Source organism: Colossoma macropomum, unplaced genomic scaffold, assembly GCF_904425465.1.
Source record: "Colossoma macropomum unplaced genomic scaffold, Colossoma_macropomum, whole genome shotgun sequence".
NCBI lineage: Eukaryota > Metazoa > Chordata > Actinopteri > Characiformes > Serrasalmidae > Colossoma > Colossoma macropomum.
The window spans coordinates 24,294,665-24,306,974 of record NW_023494796.1 but is presented as its reverse complement, the minus strand read 5'-3'; the positions used below and the strand labels follow the sequence as shown (position 1 = coordinate 24,306,974).

Sequence of the window (12,310 nt, the reverse complement as noted above, 5' to 3'; positions counted from 1 at the left end):
GCCCAAGTCACAGAAATTTTAAAGGCGGTTATGCTGTGTCTGGGGCTACGTAGCCAGTCAGACCAGTCAGAGTGCCCAAGCTAACCCTGTCCACCAACATAAGCACATATATGTGCATTCAAGTGTCAGAACTGGACTTTGGAGCATGGCTAGCCAAGTGGGCAAGTGATGGAACCAAGATGCACTGTGGGAAGAAAACAAGCTGGCGTAGGGAATGTAACACTCTAGATAATGTTCTGCTGATAATCTCTGGATCTGGGTGCCAGATATCACAGGGCACCTTCAGAGGTCAGACCATGCCTCGGCGGATCGGAGCTGTTTTGGTGGCATTCAGTGGGCCAACAGCATATTGGGCAGGTGGTCGTAATGTTTATTAGCATATATAATACATATGTGACTCTTCTGAGCACTGTTTCATATGTATGAACTTACACCCTGACACTAAAGAAAAACAAGTGTGTGTGTGTGTTTGTGTGTCACCTGTGCCATGGCCCGAATGATGCGCTCATGTTCTTCCGGTGAGGGCTGTCCGTTAATCTGAGACAAGTCAACATATCCCCCATTGTAATCTGAGTTTACACACGGAGCCTGAGAAAAGATAGCGACAGAGAGACAAAGAGGGAGAGAGAGACAGTTTGAGGGAGTGAGAAACAGATAGAAAATATGTTTAGATAAAATGAAATACTCCTCTGATCAATGGGTGGCTTTAATTGTCTTTTTATTTATTCATCATCTGAGAATATAAACAGTCGCTCTGAAGCAGAGAAAAACACATTAGTTTTAATAATTCCAGGATCATTTCTCCTCTCGGTCCATATGGCCACATGTGTTCTTCATTAAACCTCACAACTGCCTAATTAACTTCCATATTTACCCACCTGCCCTGATCTTGATAAAGTACAAAATGTTTTGCATCAATTATCAAGACAGAATATGACTCAGAAAACAGCTGTGCAGTTGAACTTTATGATGCCTCTGGTGATACATACAACCTCGATTACTTGACTCTTCAAGATGTTTTGTGAAATATATTTCTTATCCATGATGTACTGCACGTTTTGTAAAACATTAATTTGTGGAAAAGGCAATTTACTGCTTCAAATGCCTCTCAGAAGAAAGAAAAAATAAGGATTTAAGAAATAAATGCCTGAAGGAAAATATCTGCTAGCAGAGAAAGATATCACTCAGTGAGATTACCTAACTCTTAGAAGTCGCAATTGCTGATGATAAAGGTATGTGTGTAATTTTAAATAAATTATTTCTCACTTGTAGCTCGTTGTAGAGATGAAACAGGGTGGAAAGTGCAGATTCTAAGCTTTTATGCCATGTTTGTAAGTAGAAAAGGAAATAAAAATGTACAGTTGTGTGTACAGTCCTGTTTTGCAGAAAAAGATACAACTATGTTTTTCCATGTTTCTGTCATTGCTTGACATTAAAACAAACAAAAAATATTAAAAGACTCGAAAGAAACACTCAAACTCGTCAATACAGAATGTATATTGAATGTGTATTATGTGCTACTTCATTAATAATGCACTCACATTTAAAAATAATATAAATTAAAAAAAATGTTTAGCAAATTGACAATAATGTCAGCCATTATTTTTTGCTAGAAAATGCTAGACATTTTCACAAGGGTGAAAATACATAAAAAATGTCTAGGAACATGCAAAACATGACGATCCTCTCAAAGAGAAACTATTATGTTCTCATCAACCCTTTCAAACTGAACAGCAATGCATTCAGAGTGTTTGTGCGTCCCCTCTTTTACCTCTCTGCCCCCAGAGTAGCTGGCATGCATGCACTTCCACATTGATCATAGTAAATGGATCAGCACAAGGAACCTGAGCTTTCTTTGTGCTATTGTTTTTATCACTATATAAAGAATCTTCATGCTGCCTTTAAGGTTGGCTGCATTGTGACAGTTTCTGAGCGAGAATTTAAAACCAGGCTATACATTAATTGATCTCTTTCATGCAAAACATAACAAAACACATTCCCACCTAGGAACATACTTAATATCAAATGTATCATACCTAGCACAGACAAGATTGTTTTGTAAACACAGCTGTTGAGCTGGGCTGGTTGAACACACTCTGTGCTGCAAACATATTTCAATGTCCACAGCAAGACACAGTGTACAGTGTACATTTTAATACAGCCTCAGACCACAGCATCATGTTTTAGACTAAAAATCTGCTTCAGGTCACATCTCTTCTCTCACATATAAACTAAACAGGCTGTTTTAAACTGCCTCAGGCACAGTGGCTTCAAAGACGAAGATATCAGGCTGAGATAAGCTGTCTAAGATGGTAAAATTGGCATTGGCTGTGCTTTATTACTAGACTGTGCTTTATTACTAGACTAATAACAGTTTACTTGGCAAATTAAATATATTACAAATATACTACAACCACAACCCTGGTCAAATTACTTTTTGTTGATTTTCTAAATGAAAATCAGTGACCACATCCTCTACAGAGAACACACTTATGCATACTGAATGCACAAGTACTATTTATGCGCTTAATTTAACAGGACAAAATGTGGTCTGTGCAAAAGTTATAGCACATATTGTACTGTGTGTTTTATTACTCAGCAAATAAACAGAAAATGTGAACTACAATTTGCAGAATTGCCATGTTTAAGAGTTTTCTCTGTGGCAGAGAACATCAACAAAAAATGCAATTAGACCAGGTCTGTTCCAACTTTTACATTTGACTAAATTAAACACAGAACTAGCTTTATACAAAGATTTATATGTACACACACATGTGTGTGTGTGTGTGTGTGTGTGTGTGTGTGTGTGTGTGTGTGTGTGTGTTAGCCCCCTTTCACCCTGTTCTTCCACAGGACCATTACAGAGCAGGTATTATTTGGGTGGTGGATCCTTCTCAGCACTGATGTGGTGGTGTGTCAGAGTGTGTTGTGCTGGTACGAGTGGGCCAGACACAGCAGCGCTGCATCCATGATTACATATAAATATATATACACACACACACACACACACATACAAATATATATATATATATATATATACATTTTTTGTAGGGTACAGTCAAATTGGAGCAAATGCTGGTTGCATTTAGAAGGTAACTTTGCATTAAATGATTACGTACTGCAGTGTCATTTGTTTGGTTTAGTACACGTTAAATCCCTATGAAGTGCTCTCCGCTGTAAATGTAGCTTAACCCGAGCTTAGCCCATTCAGAAGAAGAGCAGTCATGTGCGAGCAGCTTTCTGAATGCACTAAGCTACGTTAGCACCAAGTGTGCGTGTTGTTCGTTAGCTTGCGTTGCTAAGAGGATTAGCGTTCCAGTTTGGTTCTTGCACATTTAAGAAATTGCTTCTGCCCCACATCACCTCTGCAGTCTGGTCACCATGGGGACAAAGACAAAGCCTGGCCCACTGGTTGCTGTAAACAGCCAGGGTCCAATGGAGGCTCCGGGACAAACAAATAAAGGCCCTGATGATGTTTTTGTTCAGGTGCAGTGTGAGTGCCAAGTGCCTCAGGACAAAACTACCGGCTCAGTGTTCTCTCACTCCACTTCCTGTCTGAGGATAAAGGTTCATACGTCTCAATTTAGCTGTTTCGACTGTGAGCTGAAATTGTAACTTTCATAAATATGAGCTGGCAAAGCTCCATTTAGCATTTATCACAGTGACTGATTGGCAAATCACGGCTGAATAAAGCAGCCTTCATTCCTTTTGAGTCATTAGTGACATTACAGGCTCATAAGAACAGAACTGGGCAGGAGGGGTGAGAGGGGAGGGGGGAGAAAAAAATTAGGGAGAGAGACAGAGAAAAAGAAGGTAAAAGAAGAAAAATAATGAAAACAGAGAGAGAGGACAGAGTGAGTAAGAGAGGGAGTGAGAAAGATAGAGGAGAGTAAAGAGACAGGGGAGAGAGATAGAGAGAAAGGAGAGAGAAAACTGGAGAGGGAGACAGGAGAGAGAAAAGAGGGTGAGAGAGAAAGGGAGAGGGAGTGAGACAAAGAGAGAGAGACAGAGAGAGGGAAATATGAGAGAAAGACAAGGAGAAGGAGAGACATGGAGAAGAAGATAGGAGAGAGAGACATGGAGAATGAAATAGGAGAGAGAGAAAATAAGAAGGAGAGAGAGAAGGGGAGAGGGAGACAGGAGAGAGAGAGACAGGGAGAGGGAAAGAGAGAGAGAGAGAGAGAGAGAGGGAGAAAAAAACAAGGAAGACTCATTAGTGAGGAGAATCATTAGTGAAAGCAAGAGAGAGAGGGAAAGGGAGAAAGAGAGCAAGAGAAGAAAACTAAAGACAGAAAGAGAGGTGGTGAGAGAGAGAGAGAGAGAGAGAGAGAGAGAGAATGCAGGCGTTTGATAATCTCCATTCCTACACTATCCCAGCCTCCCCCGGCATAGCTCACATAGTTTCACCACAAACTCACTCAGGTTGAACTCAGACGCCCAAGATACCAAAACCGCAGTGACCAGTTCAACACTTCAAGAAAAACTATAAGGTAAAATCACCAAATATTCATTCATCATATTATAGTGCTGATTCAGGATCAGACCCTCTTAACCTCTTAAAATCCCAGGCTTATTACATACTAAAGCTTATTATTCAGTAACTACAGTGGTTGCTCAAAGATGTTTTTGTGGAAATGCAGTCAGGGATGGTCATTTTCTTCTTTGGCCATGAGAACACAACGTTCATTACTTCCACAAACAATCTGAAGGGATGACTCGTCAGACCACAGCACACGTTTCCACTGTGCATCAGTCCATTTCAGATGAGCTCGAGCCTATAGAAGCCAGTATCATTTATGGGTGCTGATGACATATAACTTCTGCTGTGCATAGTACAGGCTTAATTTGCATTTGTGGATAAGGCAATGGACAATGTTTATTGACATTTTTTAAAGTATTCCCAAGCCCATGTGGTGACATCCATCACAGAAACATGCCAATTTTTGTAGCAGCGCCATCTGAGGGGTTCGAAGGTCATGGGCATTGATTTGTGGCTACACTCTGGATTCCCTGTATCCTTTGATTATATTATATGCTGTAAAAGGTGAAATAACTGTTGGATTTTGCTGATGTCTTTTTGGGTAGATGGTAAGTCTTCACCCATCTTGTTCATAAAGGACTAGGCCTTTGCTGGATGCTCCTTTTATACCCAAGCATAATTGCACCACCTGTTTATGATGGTTTTTTTGAGCATTTTCCAACATTCTTAGTCTTAAACTGCCCCTGCCCCAACATTTTTGAATCATGCTGCAGACATCAGTTTCTGTGTTAAGTGCATATTTACATTGAAAAACAATGAAGCAGATACAGTAAAACATTCCATATCTTGTCTTTGTACTGTTTATGTTTAAATACAGGTCGAAGTAGATTTATAAATCACAGTTTTTTGTTTTTATTTGTATGCTACCTATTGTCCCAAATAATTATCAGCAGTAATTCCAATTTCAGAACGATAATCAGCTACAACTGATATTTTGGTCATCGACTAATAATATATTAGCTGTTGTTATATCGTATTATATCAGACAAACTTTCAATCCATACCACGTGTGTGTTTGTGAGCCGAAGAAGAGACATTTCATTATGATTTAAATATCTTCATGTGTCATTTCTTAACATTTGAAACAAATGAGATCAGAACTGCAAACTCAACCCTGTCGCGAATGTAAATTTAATTTGTCAAGTAACTTACTTTCTAATTAGAACTGTAAATGCATAATTACAACTGAATAGTATAACAAAACAAAAGTTAGAACGTTTGACTTCTAAGAGTTAATCTACTTTCCCATGATTCAGCCAATGTAGATGTAAATACACTAAAACTAAAGCTGACACTCTGGGCTTTAACCTAATAGTGACTGTTTCATTTTAAATTCAATGTGCTGGAGCGCAGGGCCAAAACACCATAAACTCCTTACTTACGGACCCTCTGTAACAGTATTCATTACATAAGACACAAATACTGATCCTAAATCTGCACTCTTACGGTAAGAGTTGGCAAATGTAACCTCTGACTTACATTCTGTGGTTTAGCAGAAGAACGAACCGCTGACGTGGTTAAAGATGATTAAAGTTTTACAAAGTCAGAACAGTGAGTCATAACAAGCTTCTCCAAACACTAGAAGACTGGAACACTTTACACTGTGGCTCAAAGCCCCATATTGAGCAAATGAGTGACTTTGCATGCCAAAGTCACCCAGGTATAAAAATTGTGGGTCATGCCAAGGAACATGAGTACACTGCAGTGCATTCTGAGTACTAGATTTATAGTCACTGCTAGACTGTGTAGCTGTAATTTATGATTCAGTACACATTTCTGCAGCAATTTGCATTAGTTACAGGAATCAGATTCACTGAGCATATTATTATGTAATGTATTAATTGCTATCTTTCTCTAATGAGTAATGACTCACTTAACTAAAAGAGCCTCAATTGCAATTTTATTCAGGTTATTAACAACACAGCCCGAATTAGTAATGCTGTCTTTTCGGTTTCTTCAGATGCTTTAAAGACTAGGGCAAAACTCAACATGGTACTACTGAGGAGCATAAGACTGAAAGATTTTGTGCAATATTTTTAACCAATATCATGATTTAAATTGAGATTATTTTTATGAAATGAGGGCTGTTTTTTGTGCAACCGTCTAAGCGCTGGCCCTATCATCAGCACAAAAAGACCAGCGTATCAGCTTTTTCCTGAACATTTAAGGTAGTGCACCAGACTGCCAGTTGATTGTGATTGCCTTGTCAAGTGCACAACACATGGCTGCTTGGTTGCTTCTTATTGGTCTAACTTATCTACAGGCATTTCACAAGCTGAGTGTTATTAGGTTAAATTTCTCCATATGAAACTTGTTAAGACAACAGTGTTGATAATGTAAGCTTTAATTAAAATTGCTCTCTTTGAAATTCTGACTTCATTATTAAAGTGTTTCAGCATTAGCGCATTGTGAGGCATTGATAATTATTATTCTAATAATATTCAATTTTTTGGCCAAAATAACAAGCATGTTGCATTGGTTGTCTTGTCTTGACTCAATATATTTCATTCATGTGGAACCAATGTACTCGATTGAATCCAGTAAATTTAAAACAACATTTTTAGTGTGGTCACATTCCATGGCTGTCCAAGAAAAACAAGAATCTCCAAAGTGGTAACTTTACAGGAAAAAGCAAAAACCTTCTTTACTGTTAATGCCAGTAATGTAATAAGATTTTTTCCTAGCTTCATTTGGTCCACACAATGTAAAGTTCAGCTGGTGTGGAAAAACAGCAGAATCCATTTTTTTTTTAGCAGCATGATTTGTTGTATTTGATGTGTTTTAAAAAAGAATTCTAAATCAGGTAAAAAAAAATTAATTGAATTTAACTGTGGTGAAATCTGACATTTAATGATGTATTGAATCATTTCCTATAGAATCATAACTAAATTGGATCATTTTGAGAGTATTTACACACCTGTCATTTAGTTTTGCCTAACCTGCACAGATGTCATAATCTGAAATGGAATGTGGGTCTCGTAATTATCCTACCTGTTCCTTCAGGTGCTGTACGGATTTCTGTAGGGCAAGAATCTGGTGGAACAGAGGGCTCTGCAGAACAGACTTGAGCAGGCTCAGCTTCTCATCGGAGGGCACGTCGCCCCCCTTCTCCTTCAGACGGGCCTGCAGTCGCTCCACTGCCTGCAGACAGCGCTGGGTGTCTGAGGAGAGACACACACTTCAGGAATACAGTATTTATAAATCAAACCTTTACTCTCTTTAGCCTATAATACTGTACACTGAAAATGTTCCTTATAACTTCAGGCCTAAACTGCTGTAAGCTGAACAGATGGATATTTGAAAATGTGTTGGTTTTCATCACAAAAACAATGAATTAAAAACTGGCTGTTTTGCTGCATAGTAAGCAGTAAATGTGTCATTTTTCCACAATACGGGCCCTTTAAAGCTTCTTCAGTAGCTGCAGAGTATTGCATGTAAATAATCAGTTCAGTAAAACAGAGCAGTGCATAACTTCTACGTACACTCCCTAGCTACGTCATCCAAACTTCCATTTGCAGAAATATATACAGCTTTAACTAAAATTAACTTCTAGTGGACAAGTAAATACAGAAATAAAGAAAAAATAAACTACTCAGCTGCCTTAGAATCTTAGTCAGACACAAACACTACAACTGATTAGCTACTACAGCTTTAATACACTTACTTTTTCTTCACCCACTGACATGCTCCTCTAACTTTACTCACAGTAGAATGAAAGAAACTTTATTAGACGAAGAACATTTACTTTTTATATGGTTTGTTAAAAAAGAAAGAAAGAAAGAAAGAAAAGAAAAAGGCCCAGACACTCTGAAGTAGGTTTGAGAAATATCCTTGTTCCTCTTTTCATTTTATACATTCTCATAAAGCTGTAAACACTGTTTAAACAGCTACCAATATCACTTATGAAAAAATATGTTTAATTTCTTTTGTACCGGAACACAACATGCTTGGCTGGATCATATTTGTATGTCTACATAAACACCGGCACCAGTAATAACGGCAAAAGAACAATAACACTGCGTCCTGTCATTGTTTTATTTTTTGTGCAGTAGCTGCTGAACGCTCTGTTCCAGACTGGAGTAATAGAATCTGAGATGCCTCCTGGGTAACACGACCCACCCCGCTTTAGCTAAGAATGGAGTGAATGATTGATGGAGAGAGAGAGAGAGAGAGAGAGAGATGCAGCACATGGGTTTAGGCTAGCTCTAACACTGCCCAATGGAGCTCACCTTATACCACAGAGCAGAGCTCTAAGGCTGAGCAGAGAGGAAAAAATGAAAAATGAAAAAGACCTCAGAATGTAAATTCTGTTTTACAGTGTGAATGTGTGTGTGTGAAGGAGAAAGATGGAGGGAAGATAAGTCATGAGTGGAAAGAAGTTTGCGTGTGTGTGTGTGTGTGTGTGTGTATGAGTGAGTGAAAGAGAACTGAAAGAGCAAAACTAATTCTTTTTGGTTTCTGAGATTAAGCTTAGAATTAGGTTCAGGGTTAAACTTAGGGAATTCTACAACATTCAGATACTGTATGGGAAATACAAGATTTGTTGCGACAGCTACAATATATAGTCGTACGCAACTCTATATTTTGTTTATATCAAATAACATGCTTGTTGATTTTCTAGGTGAAAATAAGTTAGCACATCCTCAGAGAACAAACTAAAATATGCCATTTTTTCTGCAATTTTTAGTACAAAGTTTCTATTTCTAAGCTAAGTTTAAAGTTTTGAAAAAAACAAATCAATAAATATAACATACCATTACATTTGCCCAGGTCAATTTTTATGTTTTATTTTCCTAATACATTAAATCCAGTAAGTGAGCATTAATTGTGCATTACAGTTCTCAGAAGTGTGTACTCTGAAGAGGGTATATCCACTTATTTCAACATACAAATATTAACAAAATATGTCATTTGACTAGTTAACCCAAATGTTTGCTTACTACTGTACACAGAATGATCCTATGGGACCAATTATTATGTTACAGATATACGGATAGAGCCACAAAGCTGTCACAGTACTAGGTTCAGCTCAACTTTTTCCATTTTTTGTCAGAATAACTTGAATGCAGTCAGACTGTGAAGCATTTCACAGCCCATCTTGTTTGCTGAACTTTTTCTCAGTTTGTTTAGTTGTTCTGTCACAGCTGCCGAGCAAAAATGTTGCTTAGGAGCAACAAAAGGTTCGAAATTTGATCTGGACCTGTTGTCACTCTCTTCTTCTACAGGTCAAATATTATTACCATTATTATTATTATCTTGCATAAGTTGGGCTATCTAATGCATGCACTGAATTGAATGACACTTGTTAAACAAGAAACATAGCATGTGTTACATAAGTGTCACATGTGATACACATTGGATATATTACATTTAGGTATACATACATATAACTAGATATTACATGTGGAATATATTTGTATTACATGTAGACACTTACCTATATAGATTATATATAGGATATATTATTAGTAGTATTTTTAGCACAAAACAAACCTGTGTGTGTGGCTAAGCCCCTCAATCTTGACTCTGATGTGCAGATGCTGTGAGCGCAGCACTGCAGGAGAGTCTGGACCAGTGGAGGTCGGTTCTGTGCTCATGGAGCGTGACTGAATCCAAACCGTGTGTGTGTGTGTGTGTGTGTGTGTGTGTGTGTGTGTGTGCACCTCTTTAACAGTGATCTCAAACAGTCCCTCTTCACAAAGCAATGACAGGAAATCCAATAACAAACAACAACTCTCTCTGCAGTCTCAGAGGACATGCACAGTTCGAACAAACCTGGAGTCCTCTGTGATCTCTACTTTTGTCTGCACAAAGTGTTTCAAGTAAACAATTAGAGTGTCACACTGTTTGATAGAAATAACTCTCAAACATTGATCTAAGACTGGGCAATGCAAGCGAAAGCTGTGTTGAGATCCTGCTGGATGCTAACACGGCCCACATGCATGCTTCTATGGATGGGCAACATGCCGATACGTTATTGTTACTGTAGACAGACTGATATTGATATTTGGATAACCTTTTGGAAAATAACCACTAAACTGTTAAACTGCGGTCCAGGTGGGATGGTTGGTAAAGTTGTAGCACTCAAGTCTGGCCTCAAGACGTTTTTTGTTTTTTTTTATTGTCTGAGCCATTAAGACAGAACTTAATAGGCTATTATTTGTAATCATGTCTTTCTGACACTTCATGATATTTCAGAGCAGAGATACTACTAATGCTAATAACAATAAAAATAATAATAGCACCACTTTTTCTTCCAGTAATTTTAAGACGTACCCTAAGCTTTACCTTTGTCGAATCCTGCTGGAGCAAAAAAGTGATAGCATGTGAGTTACAGGCTGGGTCAAAACAACACTCGCAGTTCAGTAAAAGTTGTGGTTGTTGTTACTGTCACCTTTAATTTGGCCATGAAAGTGTCATTAATCTAGTAATTAGGAGCAGAATTGCAAGTCTCAGACGAACTCCACAATCCAGTGCTGTGGTGTTTGTAACTACATAGCTTAGCTTCACTGTACATGACAGTGAGATGAATCTGTTTTGTTTCATGGTCTGAGGACGTACTAAAATGTACAATGCACCATTTAAGAGGCTTTTTGTACAGGCATGATATCTGCCTGTAACACCAAGTGTGTTTAACCAGTGCAGCTCAACAGCTGCATTTCTAGAGCAATCTCATCTACATTAGGCGCAATAAATATGATATTATTGTAGGATATTACATAACCCAGCATGTTTAAAAGTTCAGTTATGTTTATATGCGTGCGTCTTAGTGTCTTGCTATCATTTGCATGAAATAAATCAACAAATGATGGGTTTTTAGACCAGCCTGTAAACAAAAACAAAAACAACAACCACCTGTGTATGGTATCTGCATATTAACAACTAGTTGACTGGATAACAGCCCATTATCATTTTGGTTTTATTCATTTCTTTTTATCATTTCTTTGTTTTTTCCTCTTGTTCCTTCTTACATTGCATTTTGAATTTAAAGAAATCATTGTATGGGGTGTTGGAGTTAGGGAGCTTGTGGTTGGGTAGGGTACACACATTCACTATCACTTGTAACACATTACATGGTATTTTCATAGCTTCTCGTGACCTTGTGTAAATGTGTTTCCGCTATCTTGCTATATATTCATACTGTGTTTCTCTTCTAACGCACATTTTCGGCATATCACCACCCTTACAAGCTGCTACGAATAAAGAGTGTTTCTGGTAAGAGTTGGTGATATGGCGAAAATGTTTTATTGTGATACTTAAAGACATTTTCACGATATACGTAGCATTATATCTTTTCTATTGTTTCCTAAGATGTTGGAACAGACACAGTGCACAGCAAAATAGTAGTAACAACTAAATAGTAATAATTAAAAAATGATGTATGTACTACAGTTTTTTATTTTATTCAACATAAGCTACAGGAGGAAAAAAATGTATAAAAATATGTAATAAATAAGATAATGGCATAATGGGATGACGTCCAATCAATTCCTTTTTACTAAACAGTTTTCACAGTGTGAAACCTATTCTGCCCTAACTGGTCTAAATATTTTTTTATAAAGCATGCAAATAGCTACTGTTACAGACATACTGACGAGACCTGCAATGTGCTCAGGAAAGCATGACGTAATTTATGTCAATAATGACAGTTGTTGTTTTACTTTTCTGCACAGGCCTAAATGTAACATGCTATCACTTTAAACCCACCTCACTGACTGTATGAGGCAGTTTTCTGCTACATTTTCATCTTTGTTAGACAGATTCCGAGCC

The 12,310-nt window shown here is 37.8% G+C and overlaps 1 protein-coding gene across 5 annotated transcripts in view; it reads right to left on the bottom strand.

Annotated features, from left to right (window-relative positions):
• The window catches only part of LOC118816662 (multiple PDZ domain protein), a 75,097-nt gene that overhangs the window by 57,627 nt on the left and 5,160 nt on the right, over window positions 1-12,310 (bottom strand). For all 5 annotated transcript variants that reach the window (XM_036583173.1, XM_036583176.1, XM_036583175.1 and 2 more), the window contains exons 3-4: window positions 7,532-7,701; window positions 481-588 (exon numbers count right to left, since the gene is read on the bottom strand). In XM_036583173.1, the coding sequence (XP_036439066.1) occupies window positions 481-588; window positions 7,532-7,701 (278 nt within the window). The remainder of the gene's footprint in view (window positions 1-480; window positions 589-7,531; window positions 7,702-12,310) is intronic.